A 22044-nucleotide genomic window follows, 5' to 3' on the forward strand; every position below is an offset into this window, starting at 1 on the left:
AGATAAATCTTGCATTAATTGCAGATACTTTTCGATGTTTATAACTGTTCTAAATGTAACATTTTTTATTTGGCCTTAAGAGACTATACTTTGTCTAACTTACACGTTATAGCTAGTTGTTTGTAAGATTATAACGATTATAACAAGTTCGTTCGGCAACTCTAGTACCTAGTACTTGCTTCACACCATAGACATTTTCTGGCGTGATTTTACAGACTTTTTGGGCCAATTTTGGGCAATGTTTCCTTTTTAGGTTTTCAAGTTTCCTTATTCGTTAATCCTGAGCGTTAATCAATATTTTTTATGCTTTTCGGGTTATTGAGAATAACTTTGCCTGAAATTATGAGTAAACCCGCCAAATAGTAAGATGATAGTAAGTAATAATAGAAATCCATTTACGATGAAATTCCACCAAAACTTTATAACCACAGACAATAAAAATGCGTTTATGTTAAATATTTTCTGCGCTTAAATTATGGAAGCAGAATGCAGTGATCGTATGGTAATTATTTCTCACTAAAATATCGTTTGTATCTAAAAGTTTTCGAATCAAGCAAAATATATCAACAACAAACTTCCGCGATTTTTGTAATATTACATTTTAAATTGACTTTTTCTCTTTAAGATAAAACGATAAACTGTAAAATAATATTGATAGTTCTTAGATTAGTTGTGTAAATAGTATATTTTGTTATTGTAGTAGATATCATTCGTTTTGATCAACATAACCTAAAAACTTCTTTGCTTCCCACAATGAACCCAGAAAAAGTGAAGGAAATAGGAAAAATATGCATTCCAGGAATGCGACTAAGCTTATACAACAAAGAATTCATCCCAGGCCCAGGAACTTATGAACTTCAAGGTTACATTTATGCCACATTGGCTGGTGTCCTGAAGATGGAAGTAGATGAAACCACCAAGGTAAAGTTAATACCTATATTTAAATAAATAGTATTACCTAGAAAATTAACAAAAATCATGCAGCTCATTTTGACAATGCTTTTTTATTCTTGCAAACCTCAAATCAACCATTTCATCTTTGTTTTTATTTTTTAGGCCACAACAGTATCAGTAGAAAGTCCACGGACTCCAAGTGTCCTGCCTAAAACTGGAGATATTGTCACAGCTAAAGTAATGGTGGTAAATTCAAGACAAGTCCATTGCACAATACTTTGTGTTGGCCCTTCAGTCCTTGTAAGGCCTTACAGAGGTATATTGAAAAAAGAAGATATAAAATCCACAGATAAAGACAGGATAGACCCCTATAAATGTTTCAGGCCTGGTGATGTCATATTGGCAAGAGTTGTATCCTTTTTCAAAATTTGGTCATGGAAATTCAAAAGTAAAATAAATATTTCTATACTTATTTCAATGCAGGAGGTACAAGACAAGTTTGTACCTAGATTCTTTTATTAAATGTGTCTGAGTAATGGAGTTTAAATCTCATTGAATTAATAATAATGTACAATTCAGTACATTCAATTAAGGGATAACTAAATTGTGATGTGTCAGTAATAATTTTCTTAATTATTCAATCAGCTTCCAATGACAGAAATTCATTGGTACCACCTGTCTACAGCAGAAAACGAACTTGGAGTGGTCATAGCAACCGCAGAGGGGTCCCCACAGGGTGTAAGCATGTTGCCCATAAGTTGGTCAGAGATGCAATGTCCTAAAACCCTTGTCAAAGAACCCAGGAAAGTTGCCAGAGTCATCCCAGAAAATATAAATCAAGCACTATTTCCTATTGGAAACAAGGACAAAGAAAAGAAATGATTAAAAATAAAATTGGTTACTTTTAGTATTTGTTTTTTTATTTATTTATAAGAAGAACTAATTAAGACAATAATTCATCGACGTATAATAATAATTATTATGTTACTATAGTTGCGGATCTACTTGCGCATTTTTCCTTCGAATTTTCATAAAATTAAAAGTAATTTGAAATTTCGAAACGATAAGTTTATTTATGAACGAATACCGTTATGTCAATGTTTGTCAAATGTCAAAATTTTGACATGTAGTTCCAGTAGCATTTTTTCACAATGTTGTGTTATGCTTCCTCTTTCTATCGTGAACAATATTTATAAGGGTCTCTCTTTCCGAAGCACATGATTTTCATTGCCAGGTCGAGTACCTACTTGAACATCTTGTTGTTTGTCAAGTTAGAGATAATTTTTATTTGTTGTATTTTTCTATAAATTCATAAAGCACGCGTGAGATAATCGTTTTCTTATTAATCTGCAATCATTCCAGTGTTTTGTTAGGCATTAGTTTGTGTATAATGAGGTCACCAAGGCCGTTTAATCTTAAAGTAAATTTATGGTTAATGTAGTTGGATATCGTACAGTTTTCAAGTAGATTTAGTGGTTTGTGGGAGCTGTTGAGATAAAGTCGTTACGAGAAACCCGTGAAGATGAAGTTTGCCGAACATCTAAGCGCTCATATTACACCGGAGTGGCGAAAACAGTATATCAATTATGAGGTAACACATCTATTTATATGAATCGTTAGTAGTGTTATTAAATAAATGCTGGAACACAATATGAAGCAACAAAGCGCTTGTCAGTCTGCATCTTGACACCTGGGCCTGAAACTGAAATAAAGATCAAGTTCAAGTGATCTTGTTTGTCAGCTGCTGAATAGAATTCAGTTTAAACTGGTTTCATACAAATCTTCAAAACTTTATTACTTCATCATGCGATAGCTCTGACTACCCCGATTGGGAATATATAGATGACTACATTATAATAAATATAAGCTTGAGCTCACAACACATTGTTGACTTTGATTCTTTAGTGTATGAATGTAAACTTGTATTGAAATATATTAAAGAGTTGAATAGGTACCTAATTACTAATACACCTTAGCCAAACAGGAAAACTCAATATTTACCTAAATATACAAGACTAAGCATTAGTCATATTTAAGGGAAACTATAACTAACTAGGGATATGATTATTTAACATAAGAAACATTTTAGTAACTTTATCTTCCAATATTTCATGCCAAATCTTTATTGATTGATAATGTTTAAGATTGTATCACATAGTCTGTAAAACAAATGTTATCTCTGATTGATTATATTTATATTTACAACATGTTTTTGATGATTTTAATATAATATATTTTTACATCTTCCCTGACATTCTGAAGTTCTGACTTCCTTACCCCATTAGATTTTTTATTTAGTTTGCATGTCACATGTTTAGGTAGATAGGTAGGTGTATGATGAATTGTAAAGTAACAAACCATCAGCCGATCACCCACACAATACCTTACTGAACATGAAATTAAATAATATTGGCTATAGAGTGGCACAAAAGGCCTATAAAATAATATATAAAATGATGAAGAGCAACTTTATTTATTTATTTATTTGTACACAATAAAATGGACATAAGGAACATACAAATGCATGCAGGCATGACCCCCATGAAACCTTCCCCCCACCCCTGGATCCAGCCTTGGCCCAAGGATCCCCCGAAATAGTTTAAGACAACCTGTAAATAGGTAATTAATACACTTATTTCTGCTAGGAAATGAAAGCGATGCTGTACACGGCGGTGGAGGAGGCTCCTTCAGCGGAGAACGTGGAGCCCGAGGTGCTCTCGCGGCACTTCGCCAACTTCGACGAGAGCTTCTTCCACTATTGCGATCAGGAGCTCAAGAAGATCAACACTTTCTACTCAGGTATGCCTATACAGCGCTATACCCGCTGTGTACATATAATATTAAATATCTCCTATACTCAAAGGTTGCCTGGAAGAGATTGCTACTTAGCAAAAAGGCCGTCTGTTGTACTCTTTCAGTCCTATTGTAGTTTCGCATTCATTTCAGGGTCATCATCCATATAAAACATAGATAAAATATGCATTTCTGCTATCCATGAAATTGGAATGTATTGTGCTGGTTTTCCCTTCGCGGGTTGGAAGGTCAGACAGGTAGTGGCTTCTGTAAAAACCGGACCTGTCAAATCTTTAGGTTAGGTAAGCCGGCCCTGTGAAAAACGGGATAATGCTGCCATTACATTATATTATCTATATTTTTTGTGGGGAATGTAATCTGGAAAGTTCCTCATTGCTCGTTAAGCGACACAGTAATCACAAGATTTGTAAGGGGGAGTATCACTTTGGTGAATTGTCATTGGCAAGGGGTGTTCGAGTCTGGTACAGGACCATCCAGGCAAGTCCGCTGTGGACTCCTTGGTTTGAGAATGCCTTATATCTTCACCTCTGTGCCATGTCTGTCATATGGTCGATGACCTTTACCACGTTTTGTTGGAATGTGCCCGGAATATAGACGTGAGAAGAAAGGTTTTTCGCTCTCAAGGTGTGATTTCTCTTGGCAACGGAGAAGTCAATTGCTGGTTGGCAGAGCCACTATCAAGTAAGGCTTTTAGTTTATACTATCTGGTTGACCAATCCCTTGTCTAAGGGATAGGTACACGAAAGCACCTATGAGGCTGGCATGATCACACAGGGTGTTCAAAGCCTCGTTAAAAATAAGAATAATATAAAAAAAAAGATTTGTAAGGGGTATCCGGTGTGTGCTAGTAAGTCTGACATCTAAACACCCCAATATTCCTGCAGAAAAACTCGCGGAAGCGACGCGCAAATTCGCAACGTTACAAGCGGAGCTGAAGTCACACTTTGACACGATGAGGCCGAAAGGCGGCGGCGATAGCAAGAAGAGCATACCTCGGCGGAAGGTTCAGGACCTCAAGTTGGCCTTCAGCGAGTTCTACCTCAGTCTGATCCTGCTGCAGAACTATCAGAACCTCAACTACACCGGGTTTAGGAAGATCTTGAAGAAGCATGATAAGGTGAGCCATGTCCATGCGGTAAGGATCGATACCATCAACGAAAAGTCGCCGGTATGTCGGTATTCTACAGACTGCCCTTCGGGGAGTGTGCATTCCACCATCCCCCTTTTATCTCCGGACTTCCAGACGTACGGCCGGGTTCCATCCCTATTTGGTGGATATCCCAACTATTCGCACAAAGCACTTCGCATCGTCCTTCATTACGCACTGCTAAGGAGTGGAATTCTCTGCCGTCTTCTGTATTTTCGAATACATATAACCCGGGTGCTTTCAAGACCACAGCGAACAGGCACCTTCTGGGCGAGCTCGCTCCATCTTAGGCCTCGACAATGCCTTCGGGGAAGTCTGGTGCCAAGAGCAAACCCATCAAAGGTAAAAAAAAGATACGACATTCAGCCCTTCAAAAATTGCATACTCCCAGCTGGAAGATCAGCAATGCACATATTTATGACTGTGTTATTGCATGCATCCACAAGTCCGTCGCAAAATGTTCTAAGTACCCACACCTCACCGAGCTTTCTGTTAGACCAACGTGATAGGTGGTGAGCCGTATCGCCGTCTATAATGGTCGAGGCAACACTGTCAGTGAAATTAAAATGTCATTGGTTGCTTCTATGCTGTACTGGGAGCAAATAAAAAACATAGAACACATTCAGCTGCTTGTCTTCCCGGGCATGTCGTAAAATCCGACAGAGGGATTGTGTCCTCTAACTTGATGGACTATGTTATGGGCGATGGGCTGATCCCTTGTCACTGTAAGGTTCATCATATCCAGCTTACGACATCGTATCACCAGTGGCTGCAAGTTGTCTTTGATTACTTGTGGCTCTGCCCACCCCATTAGGGATTACGGGCGTGAGTTTATGTATGTATGTATTGGTGCAAGTCCGGTACTGGGATTCGAACTGACGCTTTCCGTTTCAGAAGCAAGTCGGTATACTACAGAGCCAAGTGACTACTACAGTTGCTGTGTCGATAGCCTTTCTTTTTATTATATTTTAACCTAAACCCTTTATATTTCACAGTTATTAAACGTAAGCAACGGCGCACAATGGCGCGCAGAGCACGTAGAGACATCTCACTTCTACACAAATAAAGACATAGATAGACTAATTAGTGATACAGAAGCGACTGTCACCAATGATTTAGAAGGTGGAGACAGACAGAAGGCTATGAAGAAGCTCAGAGTCCCACCGTTGGGCGAGCAGCAGAGCCCATGGACGACCTTCAAAGTTGGCCTCTTCTCCGGGTCCTTCATTGTTCTGTTCATCACAGTAGTTTTATCTGGTAAGTATTTTTTTTAATAACACCACAGACATATTATAGCATCACGCTTAAATATTAATGTTTTTTTTAAAAAAACGTCTATGGCCCTATGCCGAGGTTTTTCTTGCAACTACTTTTCGGTTATACAATTTTAACGGATATTAACCTAGAAATCCTACTCCAGTTCGTCACTGTCTCGGACGTATTGGAGTAGGTTTTCCGGGCGAAGCGAAAAACACATGTTTATGGAACACGATGTTCGTGCGTCACCCAACAGGGTCCACATAATATCAGCGTCGTGGTTCACGCCGCGACTTGTGCTGAGCGAGGCCCTTTTCTCTCAGGACGTCCACCACCACCTTATCGATCAATTCGACAAACATACGTCTTGCTTTTTTGGAATTGTTTTAGTGGAAATTTGATATGATATGGTTGTCTTTTTTTTGTGTGTGGCGTCCTTTTATAATAAACTATTTCTATTCTATAAAAAATGTTCTTGGAATTCCTACTCCAGTTCGTCTCGGCCGGCGAGGACGTTTTGAACTAGCATTTCTAATTACGCAACCGGGCCCTATTCCTGGAAACCTCGTGGTATCATTTAACAAAGAGCCAAACGGGAATTCGAACTCATATTGAACACCATAGCATAAGAAATAGTACTATTCAGAACACTCCGCCCTGCATCAATTCGTGTCGGTGCCGAGGTAGACTTACATCGCCACCTCTCAATCGATTATGATGACAAGGAATCATCCTATCGCCCATAAGTCCTTCATGTTAGAATACGAGAAGCTGAACATGTTATAAGTATGTTTCTTTTCGCTCCCAGTCCGGCAAAGAAGGAATACATAACCATACATAATTACATACGTTAATCAAACATACTATAAGATAATCACGGAATGGAAAATACCCCATAAACTGAGATTACAAGTTGTTAATCTAATCTCGTTTGCTGAAGCTTACTGACCACAAACCACATTATCTTTGTATGCATTCCTATATCCAAACAATAGTGTAATTTTAGTGCCAATTATTTGCAACCACTGTCTTTTTGCCCTTGAAGTTTGAAAAAAGAACTCGAATTAGTCGAAACATTATATTTGTTTCTTCTGTATTAAATTAAAAAGTAATTTGTTGTTTGAATCTCGAATTTGAAAATCGAAGCTCGGTGAGACGTGGGTGCTTAGTTCCTCATGTTATGAATGTACTGGGGGGTTAAAATAGCCACATCGCAGCAATTCATCTAAGAAAGCAATATTGCAATTTGACATTTGCGCATATAAAAGTAAGTGCGCAATGCAAACAAATGTCAAATTGCAATATTGCTTTCTTAGATGAATTGCTTCGATGTGGCCATTTTAACCCCCCAGAACTTGTGGGTGTTGTGTACTTGTGTACCTACTCAGAATCGAATCTCTGATTTCGTGGTCATCTATGAACAGCAGTCGAACATTCTAGGTTTTTCTTTTCGATTATGACCACCCATGGAACCGAACTTAGCTCATGAGTTGTCTGGTTTCTTGTCATCTGAATGCGTGCCAAATCGTAGAGTTCGGATCTAAACCACTGAATTCGACTTGGTTTCCAGGATCTATGCCGTTAATAGCAATGGGCTCGGCCCCTGTTAGATGGAACTTAAACATAGCTGGCTAGCAGTAGGTGTATATCTGTACCTATGTTAGCGAGCGAAATGAAAAGATGACCAACTCAGTATTAATATATAATAAAGAGTACAAAAAATTGTATAATATAAAAAAAAAACTACACCCCCGTTGGTAAGCGTCATATATTCAACGAACCTAGGCAACGGGGGTTGCCAGATCTGACATCTACAACTTAGGGTGGTAGTAATAAACTAGTCTCAGCTTCGAGACTGCCCTCAAGATCATGTCAATGTGACAGTTCTTATATAAAAACAGGGACTTGAGCATGGTCTTGAGGGCAGTCTCAGCTAAGATTAGTTCATAAATACCACCCTTAGAGTTATAGTTAAACTATAATACGAGTTGGTACTAATTCAATTTCATTTAAATGTTCGCGCCCATCTGGGCACCCTCAGCCAAAATTTTTGTAACGGATGAACCCCAGCGCTTTCCATTTGTCCGGCCAAATAGTTAACGCCTGTGCGGGTAGATTTACAAGTTACGTAAACAAACGTACTAACCATTACGTGTTTCTTTCCAGCATTATTCCACGAAGGCGGCACAGAGAATTTCAAGACAGCCTTTAGATTGTACAGAGGACCATTCCTGTTAGTAGAGTTTATATTTTTAATAGGCATCAATGTCTATGGCTGGAGGTCGTCTGGGGTCAACCACGTGCTAATATTCGAGTTGGACCCCAGGAACCACCTATCAGAACAGCACTTAATGGAACTAGCGGCTATTTTTGGAGTGGTCTGGGCTTTGAGTATCCTCAGTTTCATATACAGTGCGAGTCTGAGCATACCTCCGTTCGTGAACCCATTAGCCCTGGTTATTATCATGATGGTATTTCTGGTGAATCCGTTCAAAGTGTTCAGACATGAAGCCCGCTTTTGGTTCATGAGGATATGTGTAAGTATCTGTATACATATACAGGGTGTTAGTGACATCGTAACTAATACTTAGGGGGATGATTCAGATCAGGGATGTTAGGGAGCTCCGTAACGGAAACTATCGGATATCCGATATAAAAAAATATCCGTTACCGTAACCGAATCCGAAATAAAAGTTTCGGATAATATCGGATAGGGGCGGAGACTAATTGAGACACGTTATTATGACAAGTGGTTTTGATCAGGTACCCGCTGCCAATGCCAATAACGCGTATTGTTTGTTTTCTTTTCTTGTCATCGTTATACCGTTTGTTATGACAAAAACCACTTTATTACCAGAGAAATTGAAAGACTTGACGTCTGTATTTTAAATATTACTTATGTAACTGTATACCTAAATATATTTAATCATCTACCAGAACATTTAAAATTTAAAGATTTTACAATTAAGTTAAAAGGCTAAAAAAAACCTTTATTACCTATATGTATTTACTTTTGAAATTCCTTAAAAAAATATAGTCGTAACCGAAATTATCCGAAACTAACGGATAATCCGTATCCGGTATAATAAGTACCTATTCTTAAATCTGTATCCAATCCGTATCCGAAATTTCTTATCCATAACATCCCTGATTCAGACCATGATTCTGAATTAATATCAAGTAGATTTTTCCGTCGCAAAATTCATGTATTTTTTTGTGTCTCCCGAATCATCCCTGAAAGTTTTCGTTACGATGTCACTAACATGCATGATAACGTGTATGATAACATCAATGTGTAATGTTTATGTAAAACGGGATTTTTTGTATGAAGTGTCCTGGCTGTACGGTCACGAGTACTAATATGTATACACTTTGAAACCATGTCACATTAACTTTTTTGACAAATTAAACCGTAAATCTCATTAAATCGTCGCTGACGTCGCAAACTGACTAATCTCAATCTGATTTGCACCTTATGGTATTGTAAATAAGACACAAATTATTTTAGCAGAAAATTGCAGATACGTCTGTCTGTTTGCAACGTCAGCGACGAAATGTCAAATATGATAGTGCGACAGGGTTCTAAAGTGGGTACATGATATTGCTCATGACTGTACCCGGAATATAGTCGTGATCTTGTGCTATGTTGAATTACCTGGTCCAGGGTCGCATCCTGGCGGCTCCGTTCATGCCGGTGCTGTTCGCGGACTTCTGGCTGGCGGACCAGTGGAACTCCTTCGCGGCTGCCTTCCTCGACTTCCACTACCTCGTCGCCTTCTACATCGCGGGCGGCGACTGGTTTAATGTTAACGGTGAGTTCTCTTAGACCCACTTGCATAAAACACTGGGTTAAATTAATAACTAATGATTTAATAACGCAGGGTTGAAGTATAAAAAAATACCAAAAGTTTAAATTCCAGCACCTAATTAATCGCTCATTCATTCAGTCATTCAATAGGCTAGTTTCCAACTAGTCAAATCAGTAACTTTTTACTAAACGTCAAAACATGAAATTACTATGGAATACGACGTCGTAGAAAAACGTGATAAAATGTCGGACTTATAATCAGGTACGTCTTTCTTGTTTAAAATTATGGATAATTTCTATATTGGCCAATGACCCGACAGAATTAAGTTGACAGCACACGTCAAACGGGTTGCATACTAGCGAGATACCTATTTTACAGTTGTCAATCTTCCTTCTCTTTCCTTTTCGCCGGATAAGAAAATGACAGGTATAAGTTAAAATAGAATTAATTACCTAGCAGGTGTCTGCAAGAATCGGGGCCACTATCAATAAGTACAATTTCCCCTCCAGATTCATTCGAAGCAGCCCACTGGTTCGTCGTAACCCGGGCGTTAGTGAACATAGTCCCGGCGTGGACGCGGTTCTGGCAGTGTCTGCGGCGCTACCGGGACAGTCGAGAAGCGTTCCCGCATCTCGTCAACGCGGGGAAGTACTCCACCACATTCTTCGTCGTGCTCTTCGCGACCCTCAGGGTCATTTACAAAGGTCAGTCAGTCTAAGTAGACCGTTTTGCTTTCTTGTAATTGTTTTGTGATTTTACATGATGTTATTGTCTTGTTTTTGTGTGTGGCGTGCTTTAATAATAAACTATTTCTATTCTATTCTATAAATCACCACTAACATCTTCTATCGTGTGGGTTATGAGGTGGATTACCAACCTCATCAACCCTGGTGTCAGGGTTACTATTGAGCCGCCAAAGGCCCCTGACATGGCTCATGTAACAACTACTTACTTACATCAGTAAGTAGTAACCAGTACCAAAAGATTAACGCGCCTTCTGAAGCACGAATCATCTTTCGGACAATCAGGTGATCAGCCTGTAATGTCCTAACCAAACTAGGGATCACAAAGTGATTTTTGTGATATGTCCACACCGGTATTCGAACCCGGGACCTCCGGATTGTGAGCCCAACGCTCAACCACTGGACTACGGAATCATCCCCTATTAGCTCATTAGTCCAGTCCATTTGCTGATGCTTAACGAAAACGCCTATCTTCCATTGCAGACAGTTACGCAGACAGATACGACAACCCGTTCCTGTACGCGTGGTTCGCATGTCAGCTGGTGTCTTCCATGTACACTTACACCTGGGACGTCAAGATGGACTGGGGGCTGTTCTCTTGCGGGCCCAGTGCTGAGAACAAGTTCCTCAGGGAGGAGATCGTCTACAGTCCTGGGGTGAGTTCATCATCACCAGCCCATTAACGTCCCCACTGCTGGGGCACGGGCCTTCCCTATGGATGGATAAGGAGATCGGGCCTGAAACCACCACGCGGGCCCAGTGCGGATTGGTGGTTATTAACGACTGCTAATGCAGCCGGGACCACCAACGGCTTAACGTGCCTTCCGAGGCACGGAGGAGTTCGAGATGAAAACTTTTTTTTTGTGGTCACCCATCCTATGACCGGCCTTTGCGAAAGTTGCTTAACTTCAACAATCGCAGACCGAGCGCGTTAACCGCTGCGCCACCGAGCTCCTCATCTGGGGTGAGTTCATCCCTGATTAATAACAATAGGCTGGTTTCCAACTAGTCAAATCAATTACTTTTTACTTAACGTCGAAACACGAAATTACTATGCAATTTGTATGAAAAAGCACGTTGTGACGTGACCATAGACTAAATTAGAGGATGGATATCATCATCATCGTCATACATCGTTTCCAGATGATTTATACAGTGTCTAGGACGCTATAAAATGAACACATCCAAAAATATTGTCCGTTGTTGATTCTTCCAGTTCTACTACTTCGCGATAGTGGAGGACTTCGTGCTACGGTTCATCTGGACGTTATCGTTCGTGGTGACGGAGAACAACCTGGTGGGCGCCGAGACCATGACGTCCATTCTGGCGCCGCTGGAAGTCTTCAGGTGAGGCTAGTGTTAACGCAGTAATACATTAGATAAGCTAATTGGAACTAAGTAAATAGCTAAAGGTGGTATTAATAAACTAATCTCAGCTTTGAGACTGCTCTCAAGATCGTGTCAATGTGATAATTCTAATATAAAAAAAGATACTTGAGCATGGTCTTGAGGACAGTCTCAGCTGAGATTAGTTTATTAATACCACCCTTAGACACACCCCGGACAAACATCATTCATTTCATTCATTTTGAATTTTTTTTTTCATATTGTATGAAATGTCCGAAAGGCAACTCTTCGCTCCCCACCAACGGTTGAGCTAGGTTTAAACACCTTGTACCTTTTGAGGTTCGGAACCCTAAAAATTAGTTATTTTATTAACAACTAGCGCTCCGCCCCGTCTTCGCACGGGATGTCATCGTGTCCATAGCATTACCCCGTTTTTTTCCACGGGACCTTTATAGAATCACTTTGTTTTTTCTCATATCTCCCACTTTCCACAGACGGTTCATCTGGAACTTCTTCCGCCTGGAGAACGAGCACCTCAACAACTGCGGCAAGTTCCGCGCCGTCCGCGACATATCTGTCGCGCCGCTCGACTCCTCCGACCAGGCCGATATAATCCGCATGATGGACCACGCCGACGGGGTCGTCAACAGGTATACACGATATACACTCCACACCTTCAACTTTACTTCACTTTTACTATAACAACATACACAGCATCACGCCTGTATCCCTGTAAGGGTAGCCAGAGGTGTATAGAAAAATGTAATCTGTTGTTTTTATGTTTTTGTCAATATGTGGTTCAGATTTCAAAGTTTATTATAGTTTATTGTAGAAATAGGTATATTGTTAACATTATCATGTCGCAAAAGGCATGTATGTACCTGTAATGGGGATTCTCTTAAAATGCATAAATGGTTTTGTCATAATTTTAATTATCATAATCCTTTTCGCATAACGTTTTTAAGCATAATAGTACTTTCCCATAATAACATCTAAGAATACTAGTTTGTTAGGTATAACTTATTTTTGGACTAATATTTGTTGGTATAAATTTGATTCGCATAGAAATAGGTATCCATAATTCTTTTTTAGAATAATAGTGTTTTGTCATAATTTTTACAAGACATAACAGTAGGTTAGGGTGCGGCGGGGGTGGCCCTTGGGCGACCCCTACGCCGCCAGTATGTTTATCTTACACACGAAAAGGATACTGAATGATGACCAACAGCATGAAATAGAGTCAAAAAATATAAAAAGTCAAAATCATGAACCAAATGCAACCAAGGAAAAAATAAGTTTCGGAAATGTTCAAAGTTGTGCCAAAACTTTTCTTATTCGGAGTATAGTTATGCTTATAATACTTATGCTTATATGTCATTATTGTCATTAATTATTATGCTTATGGTAGTTATGAGTTTCAAAATTATGCTTAAAAAGTTATGACAAATTAATACTATCCGTAACTAATAATAGGACAAGTAACATTATGCCATGGTAAATTATTACATAAAAAATTATGCGTAAAAATAGAGAACCCCTGTAATGACTATGTGTATTGAGTACTTTAGTAAATAAATAAATAAATATCGAATAGTGAAACACTAAATCTCAAAAAGGAAGTTTATAATGTTAAGTTCTCTAAGGAAAAGGTCACTGTAGTCTTGTGGTTCATCAGCTTGCTTCTCAAACGGGGAGCGCCGGTTCTAACCCGGTACCGGACTTGCACCAATGAGTTATTAGTTTATCTTAAGTGCAGTTTTCACTAGCACATTTGCCGCGACCATTGTAGACGGCGATACGGCTCACCACCTATCACTTTGGTCTAACACAAAGCTCGTTGAGATGTACCTCGTGAACTTATGTTATGTCTCTAAGAAAAACTTCTTCTATCGTGTGGGTTGTGAGGTGGAGTACCAACCTCATCCACCTTGGTGTCACCGTGTGACATGACTCATATAACGACTACTTACTTACATCACTAAGTTGTAACCGGGACCAACGGCTTAACGTGCCTTCCGAAGCACGGATCATCTTACTTTCGGACAATCTGTAATGTCCTAACCAAACTGTTGTCCCTACCACAAAGTAATTTTTGTGATATGTCCCCACCGAGAATCGAACCCGGGGCCTCCGGATCGTGAGCCCAACGCTCGACCACTTGACAACGTTCAAGGAAAACTGATTTTAGTGGATACTTTAAGTTTTAACAGTCTATGTTCTTATGTGTTTTTCAGATTAACAAAAAAGAAGAACGCAAAGAAAGTGAAAGACAGTGATAAGAAACCTCTTCTGAAGAAGGAGTCGATCCAAGACCTGCAGTTGGAGATGGATTTGTCTTCGAAGATGCTGTAACCCTCTGTGATACCCTACACATAGCCAATGTTATACGATACATAGTATTATTCCAATTATATTTATAGATATATTAATGAAATATTAAAAATCGAACTGATTGAAGTCGTTTTTTTTTAATAGAGGCTTAGCTTAAAGAATAATACTGCGTGTAGGAACAGCCTCTGTGGTCTACTAGTTAGAGCGACGAATTTATTAAAAACACCATAGAAGGGAAGCTACAAGGAAAGAGAGGAAGGGGAAGACCAAGAAGAGCTTACATGGATCAGATTAAAGAAAGGCGAACGTCGTGTCTTATAAGGGGGTGCAGGAATTGGTCTTTGATAGACAAGAATGGAGAATGCTTCACCGACAAGAGCGTGGCGCTTAAATTAGTGATGATGATTACTTTTCTATGAGTTTCTACAATATGAATTAAGAAAATAGGGATAAATAATAACCTAAGTACCTATTTTATATTAGTGCATTATTTATTCAAATTCAATGCAGTATAAACATTCGCAGATTTTAGTTTAGCATTTTATATAAATGTTAATACAACAGCTATACATATAAACAGCAAAATTATACGTCTTCAGTGGAAAATCTCCATAAAATTTAACAGATCCTCAACTTCACATATTTTATTCAACCGTAAGATGCAAAAATTCTAGTTTCAAACTGTACTAAAATCTTAGTTTTAAATTCTTCGAATAAATCTAATACCAATATTATGCGAAGCGGGTTTAAAAGTAAAAGTACTATATAATTACATTACCAGACCAAGCAATTTGAAATGCACAAAATACTTAAGTATATAACAACAATACAGTATATAAGACGATCTAGTGCGAACTTAATGTACAACAATTATTTACAAAATATTCTTAAGGCATCTTCCCAACGCGAACCCGTAAAGTTGTATCGGCGCAGAGGATTCATTTCTTCGTACCTGGGGACATGTAAAAATATATTAAACTGGGTTACATTTTATAGGCGTGGTGCCTTACCATGGTAATGGGTACTTATGGTAATGGGTACCTATGGTAAGGGGTACCTATGGTAATGGGTACTTATGGTAATGGGTACCTATGGTAATGGGTACCTATGGTAATGGGTACTTATGGTAATGGGTACCTATGGTAATGGGTACCTATGGTAATGGGTACGTATGGTAATGGGTACCTAGGGTAATGGGTAAGAAATAACAACTACACATTGGTACTTTGGTTACGCACAGCACGCAATGTTGACAGCACATCCGTCCCGCACTGCCCCCACCACCTACTCAGCATACATTTTATTGGTCAACACAATTCCACATACATTACAATAAGTAACCAAACCAAAGGTAAAGAAATAATTTATTCAATCTTAATGGAGTCAAACAAAACATTCAAGCAGCTGTTTTGCTATCTCTTTGAATTTTAACCAGATTAACACGGCTTGATAACAAGTTTTCAAGGGTTAAGTGAATCTCAAAGCGAGCCTGGAAGTGATTGCTACCTACCAATAAGGCCGCCTATTGTGCTCTATTTCTCTTATGTTTTTTTTTTATTTCCTGTGTGTGCAATAAGTATTTTGTTATTTTTCAGATTATTAGTATTTAAACGATTACGGTTCTACCTAGGGACCTTAGTCGCCAAACATTTTTTTTTTTTCATTTTTGTGCCCAAACATGCGATCGGTCGACTGACCATAAGCAGTTTTGATGGTTTGGTTTTATTAACGTGCAGGACAGGCCCCCTCATTAGAAGGCTGCCTTCATTAAGATGCTACTGTATGTTATCCCATATGTGCGTCCTTTTGAGGCGTCTCATATAGTGGTTGTCACTTAAACTCCGGTCGCCAAACATGTTAATCTTATCTCACCTTGTATCCTAAGAGCGCAGCGCCTCGAGCCGCGACTGCATCTCGTCGAGTTCTGTCTCGTCGGGCTCCTCCTGGCGGCTGGTGGACGGAGCGCCCACGGCTGTCGGCGGCGCCGGCGCCTCGCCCAGCTTGCCTTGCGTCAGCTCCCATAGCACCTGCGAGGCAGGCAAGCAAGGCATGTAACATTCACGTAAACAGTTATTATATAAACTGCCTATATACGTCCCACTGCTGGGCACAGGCATCCCCTCAATCAACCAGAGGGGGTATGGACAATACTCCACCACGCTGCTCCACTGCGTGTTGGTGGAGGTGTTTTTACGGCTAACAGCCGGGACCAACGGCTTAACGTGTCCTCCGAAGCACAGAATCATCTTACTTTTTCGGACAATCAGGTGATTCAAGCCTGAAAAGTCCTTACCAAACAAAGGACTGTCTCACAAAGTGATTTCGACAATGTCCCCATTGGGAATCGAACCCGGACCTCCAGATCGTGAGCCTAACGCTCTAACTACTAGACCACGGAGGCTGTTAAACAAAACAAAACAGTTATTAGACACACTAAATTATATAGCACGGGAATTGCACCAATGAGTTGTTAATTTATCTCAAGTGCAGTTTTCACTAACATAGTTGGCTCGACCATTATAGACGGCGATACAGCTCACCTATTACGTTGGTCTATCATTTTGGATGTGGGTACTTAGGTCATCATGACGGATGTACCTGTGACTACCCCAATTGGGATATAGTCGTGAGTTTATGTTTAATGTTATGTATCTATCTGTGTCAGGACAAAATAAAAGATGGGAAGACGACCTCCCAAAAAGCTGGAGAAGAGCGGCCAAAGATCGCCACATTTGGATATGCCTAGAGGAGGCTTATGTCCTAGAACAGCCTCACAAGGAGGGTATCTATGTCGCTGACGTCGGCTAACCATTAGATTTAAGTAATTAATAATAGAGTAATGTAAAAGTTAGTGAATAAAGGCTATTTTTATTTTATTATTTAAAATGTGTCTGTGTGTGCGCGAGAGGAGGCCTATACCTAACAGTGAGTGGATACAGGCTGAGTAGATAATAGGTAGATAGGCCGGATTCCATCCCTATTTGGTGGATATCCCAACGATTCGCACAAAACGCTTTGCATCATCCTTCATTATGTGCACTGCTAAGGAGTGGAATTCTTTGCCGTCTTCTGTATTTCCGAATGCATATAACCCGGGTGCTTACTTAATTCCTTGATGCTCAATACTGACATTATTTGTAATATTGTACGTCCGACATGGACATGCTGTTGAGACAATTTTATAATGTTTGACACCTGCATGTATGTTCCTACACAGCTTCTCAATAAATGTTTCTTGTTTCTTGGTGCTTTCAAGGCCAGAGTGAACAGGCAACTTCTGAGCTCCATCTTAGGCCTTGTCAATGCCTTCGGACAAGTCTGGAGCCAAGAGCAAACCCATCAAAGGTTAAAAAAAGTAGATGTGATGGACATTACATTATGTGATATTATTATATTAAATCTCACCTTATCAACCTCCCCCTGCGCCGCCTCCTCCATTTCCTCCTCGTCCTCTATGTTGGACATGGTCTCATCCAGCATCTCCTCGATGATGCCAGCTTTCATCATCTCCTTGCTCATCTCCTGCATGGTGTGAGCCACCTCAGGCAGCCGGACCAGCGCTTGCATTGCTTGCATCACCTGGAATATTTTATTAACACAATATAAGCTCACGACTATGTCCCAATTGGGGTAGTCAGAAGGTGGTTAATAGGTACTGTAATCACAGTCATCATCACAAATTTAAAAGTAGCCACGCTCTTGTTAGTGTAGCATTTTCCAAGCTACTTTTTAGGGAAAAATAGGGCAGTGGTTTCCCTCTTGCCTTCCGCCCCGCAGTACTCTGTCTGACATGAATGGGATGATGCCCAGAGTATCACAGTATTGGGTAATAAAGTATTTATTAATGCATAAGATCACCCCCATTTGCCATTTGGGATAGACAGAGACCTCGGGAAAAAAAATAGACAAAGTATACATATTCTTATTCTTCTTCCACATTTATGAAACTTTTTATTGTTAATTGTGAAACATTAAAAACATATTTTTTATTACATACATACATACATAAACTCACGCCCGTAATCCCTAATGGGGTGGGCAGAGCCACAAGTAATCAAAGACAACTTGCAGCCACTGTTGATACGATGTCGTAAGCTGGATATGATGAACCTTATGGTGATAAGGGATCAGCCTATCGCCCATAACATTAGTCCATCATGTTAGAGGACACAATCCCTCTGTCGGTTTTTACGACATGCCCGGGAAGACAAGCAGCTGAACGTTTTCTATGTTTTTTATTTGCTCCCAGAACAGCATAGAAGCAATATTTTTTATTAAAATTTTGTAAATATTAGAAATTTAGATATAAACAAAAAAAAATAGATATTTAAAAATAAAAAAGCATAAATAATAATAATAGTTTGGGTTAACATCAGTAGTTTACTATACCTTATGTAGATAATTAGAAAAAGTCATCCTTTCTAATCTAATAGGGTAGTTTCCAACTTGCCAAATCAGTTACTTTTTACTAAACATCAAGACATGAAATTACTTTGAAATTTGTATGAAAAAGCAACCTCTGACGTCATAGAAAAACGTGTCAAAATGTCGCACTTATCATTACATGTTTCTTTCAAATTCATAAATAGGTTTTAATAGAATTTTTTTTTGTCACATTTGTCTGTCTTTATTTAGTAATCAGAATTTCATAATTTATCTTTGACCTAGAAAACTACCCAATATTTACTGTCTATTTACATGTAATATTTACCTCTGTTGATTTCTGCAGTGATCCAGCCACTCTTAAAGTTGCTGAAACAAAATAATACACAAAATTTAAACATTTCTTTTTTCAATATTAAAATTAGGTAAATAGTTATATGCATGTGTGATATAACACGTGACCAATCCTTGATCAACTTTAGTTTAGTTTGGAGTAAAAGAACAATAACATATGTTCACGACGATATCCCAATTGGGGTAGTCATACGTACAGTCATGAGCCCACTTTTACACTAATGTACCCACTTTAGGACTCTGTCGCACTAACATATTTGACATTTAGTGAGACTTACAGTTCAATTTGTAAAAGTTAATGTGACATGGTACCAAAGTGTATACATATTAATGCTTGTGACCGTACATCCATCCCAAGATGAACTAAGTACCCAGTAAGTAGTATAACAAACAATGATACAACAAAAATAATTTGATATTCTACATAGGTATCTTCTTTCATAAGAAACTCTAACTAACTCTAACTCTAACTTCTTTTTTTTATTTAACTTTTTGACACTAATTACAAGTGCACACCACTTACACCAAAAATAAAATCAGCCTTATGACAATCACACAAGGTTTATGTTTGTTCACATAATTTGCCCATAATTAATGTGGGTTGGGTCAATAAGATGACTAAGTGACTGAGGATCAAAAAATTTTTATGAATTTGGACCTAAAATAAAGTAGGTTACACATAATAATAATTTACAGAGTACACATTGTTGAGTTCTAAAATAAAGCTAACTGCTTAAAGCCTAAGGTACACAACCAATAAGTTTCTAAACAATTCCTGCATTATAATATCCATCTATGTAACCACACAGGTATGTTCAATTTTCATATAGGGCTTAACAGAAATGACTAAATGGAACAGTGGAATCCCAAATATTGCACAGTTTGGTAAACAAGTTTTGTTGATAATTACCTAATTGATTCTTCATCTGCATCTGAACTGAATTTAAATGTGCTTTACTCGTGTAGATTTTGCTGATCGCCTTCCTTGACCTTATAATCTCCTTTGCCAGTATTGTACACACTTGTTTATCACTCTTCTGTGCTGCTTCCTTCAAGGATCGTTTGATTTTTTCCTCCTCTCTTTGTATCGCTACAATATGAATTATATGCCATTATACACGGTTCTCTGTTGTAATTGGTATAGCAAACCAAAGTTAGTAACTATAGAAAGAAATAATATGTACCTCTAATTTGTCTGTCCAAATTATAGCCTTCTTTTCGAAGTTTATGTGACCATTCGTTTACCTGAAATTATAAAGTGAGTCTACAAAAGAAATCATGTTAGTTCGAAATTAATATAACCAAAATAAGGAACTTACCATTTCCTTTGGGTTTCGCTCCGGAGATTTACCAAAGAGACCCATTTTTTTAAGTTATTTAGTGAATTTCGACTTGATTTCGACGACAGAATTTGTTTTGGATTTCCAGCATTTGACAGATCGCCTATGCTATGATATGACCTCATCCATCGCACTGTTTACGTGAAAAGGAACAGAGATTAACTTATCCTTATTTTTAGATTTCTACTTATCACTTTCTAAAATTAATAAAATAATTAAATAAACAGTAACAAAACAGTGCGAAACAAAATTCAACCAAAAAAATATTTTTCTTTTTGGAAAAATATAATTTTGCACTCTAACTAACATACACTGCGTTAATAGAAACGTTACAAATGATAGATCCATCACGCGCAGATAAGTTTTCTAATAACACTTTTCACAGCAATGTAATCTTCATAACTAATGCTTTTTTACAATCACCTTACATTTTTTACTATTTTATAATTAGAGATGATCGAATTTTCATATCTTATTGCTCAAATTAGTAATGTTTACTAAATCTAAATAGAAATGAATCTGCGTGGAATGCAACATACCAAAACCATCATTTGTTTGACAGTTCAGAGTTGCCATTATTTACTGGTTTCGCAATATTAAGGTAATTCTTTGTACATACATATTCACATTGATACTAGGGTTGGATGTGGGTTGAACAATATTAAGTTCTCTTTTTTCATGAAGAAAATAAATACTTCCATCTAAAGTTAAAATTTATGCCGTATTGATATTTTGTCTTTTCTTGTATTACAACCCTTATTACATTTGCTGGAGAAATAAGGGAAATCCTAAAAAATCTAATAGCAACCAAAATAAGTTGTGTCAATGCTTGAAACTGAAAATTTTCTCTTTTATCTGTTTTATTTATGTTTCATGCATTAAATGCTTTTTAAAAAGTTTTCCTAGCATCAGGAACTTTGCTGCAGTCTAGAGTTGCCGAAATTACAAGTAAGTACCTAGTTTATATCTTTTTAAAAAATGAATTATAAGTTTATCGCCGAACTTATATTAATTCGTTAAGCGTATTTTGTTTGGTATTTCCCGATGCATTTCCTGACTTATAAGGCATATTAAACTGTTGATGTGTTAAATTAATAAATACTTTACAGTTTTCTTTAAAAGTTAGGTTAGGACTCAGGGTAAATTTATAATTTTAGACTTACTTTGTTTCTAAAGATAGTTTTGTAAGCAGTAGTCCCGCGTCCGTTCTGTTTTTTTTTACACTGAGTTTAAAAAGCGTGAATGAGATGTGATGGTATCATTTTGCGTCTTTTAGTTTCTTACATTGTCTTAGTATACTATTTCTATATACTTTACATGTGTTTAAATATGCCCTAGATGTATATTTCAGATAAAAAATACACTATTGTGATAAATAAACTCTTCAAGGAAAGTATAAGAATATAATACTGTGGTTTTGGTGTCATTTAGATTTAATTATCCTTTGTATGCATCCCACTGTTGGGGGAAAGGCTACCTCTTTCAATGGCTTGTAAGTATTGAAGCTAATGGAATTCTATTGTCTCTGTTCACCCTAATGGGAAATAGGCGTGAGTTTATGTATATATGTCAGTCATGGTAACATTTACATTACTTTGCATTTGCACCTCCATGAGGCTTCTGCT

At 38.2% G+C, this 22044-nt stretch overlaps 4 protein-coding genes across 4 annotated transcripts in view; 3 read left to right on the forward strand and 1 right to left on the reverse strand.

Moving 5' to 3' along the window:
• Positions 1-512: 512 nt before the first annotated feature.
• LOC126377214 (exosome complex component CSL4) lies at positions 513-1804 on the forward strand. The gene is made up of 3 exons (XM_050024912.1): positions 513-921; positions 1057-1305; positions 1540-1804. The coding sequence occupies exons 1-3, from the start codon at positions 754-756 to the stop codon at positions 1774-1776; spliced, it is 654 nt and encodes a 217-aa protein (XP_049880869.1). The 5' UTR covers positions 513-753; the 3' UTR covers positions 1777-1804.
• A 317-nt stretch (positions 1805-2121) lies between these two features.
• Positions 2122-14464, forward strand: LOC126377040 (xenotropic and polytropic retrovirus receptor 1). The gene is made up of 11 exons (XM_050024660.1): positions 2122-2485; positions 3540-3693; positions 4593-4825; positions 5851-6112; positions 8279-8649; positions 9777-9924; positions 10431-10625; positions 11148-11320; positions 11881-12011; positions 12506-12661; positions 14246-14464. The coding sequence occupies exons 1-11, from the start codon at positions 2417-2419 to the stop codon at positions 14361-14363; spliced, it is 2010 nt and encodes a 669-aa protein (XP_049880617.1). The 5' UTR covers positions 2122-2416; the 3' UTR covers positions 14364-14464.
• A 344-nt stretch (positions 14465-14808) lies between these two features.
• LOC126377216 (charged multivesicular body protein 3) lies at positions 14809-20542 on the reverse strand. Its single transcript, XM_050024915.1, has 7 exons — positions 20399-20542; positions 20264-20324; positions 19990-20169; positions 19054-19094; positions 17748-17921; positions 16215-16369; positions 14809-15294 (listed from the first exon to the last, which is right to left on the reverse strand). Exons 1-6 carry the CDS (start codon positions 20441-20443, stop codon positions 16223-16225), a joined length of 648 nt encoding a protein of 215 aa, XP_049880872.1. The 5' UTR covers positions 20444-20542; the 3' UTR covers positions 14809-15294; positions 16215-16222.
• Positions 20543-21227: 685 nt separating this feature from the next.
• The window catches only part of LOC126377013 (glycerol-3-phosphate acyltransferase 1, mitochondrial), a 79006-nt gene continuing 78189 nt past the window's right edge, over positions 21228-22044 (forward strand). Inside the window, exon 1 of the mRNA XM_050024606.1 lies at positions 21228-21367. The gene's annotated coding sequence lies outside the window, so the exon portion shown is untranslated. The remainder of the gene's footprint in view (positions 21368-22044) is intronic.

Source organism: Pectinophora gossypiella, chromosome 22 (genome assembly GCF_024362695.1).
Source record: "Pectinophora gossypiella chromosome 22, ilPecGoss1.1, whole genome shotgun sequence".
Classification (NCBI taxonomy): domain Eukaryota; kingdom Metazoa; phylum Arthropoda; class Insecta; order Lepidoptera; family Gelechiidae; genus Pectinophora; species Pectinophora gossypiella.

Excerpts from the sequence above, each read along its gene's own strand:
- LOC126377216 (XM_050024915.1), bottom strand. The coding sequence starts at position 20,443 with ATGGGTCTCTTTGGTAAATCTCCGGAGCGAAACCCAAAGGAAATG. Across the intron at positions 20,325-20,398 it reads AGCGAAACCCAAAGGAAATG|GTAAACGAATGGTCACATAA; the intron begins GTAAGTTCCTTA and ends TTATAATTTCAG. Across the intron at positions 16,370-17,747 it reads CGCAGGGGGAGGTTGATAAG|GTGCTATGGGAGCTGACGCA; the intron begins GTGAGATTTAAT and ends CCTGCCTCGCAG.
- LOC126377040 (XM_050024660.1), top strand. The coding sequence starts at position 2,417 with ATGAAGTTTGCCGAACATCTAAGCGCTCATATTACACCGGAGTGGCGA. Across the intron at positions 8,650-9,776 it reads TTTGGTTCATGAGGATATGT|GGTCGCATCCTGGCGGCTCC; the intron begins GTAAGTATCTGT and ends TACCTGGTCCAG. Across the intron at positions 12,662-14,245 it reads GCCGACGGGGTCGTCAACAG|ATTAACAAAAAAGAAGAACG; the intron begins GTATACACGATA and ends TGTGTTTTTCAG.
- LOC126377214 (XM_050024912.1), top strand. The coding sequence starts at position 754 with ATGAACCCAGAAAAAGTGAAGGAAATAGGAAAAATATGCATTCCAGGA. Across the intron at positions 922-1,056 it reads AAGTAGATGAAACCACCAAG|GCCACAACAGTATCAGTAGA; the intron begins GTAAAGTTAATA and ends TTTATTTTTTAG. Across the intron at positions 1,306-1,539 it reads ATGTCATATTGGCAAGAGTT|CTTCCAATGACAGAAATTCA; the intron begins GTATCCTTTTTC and ends TTATTCAATCAG.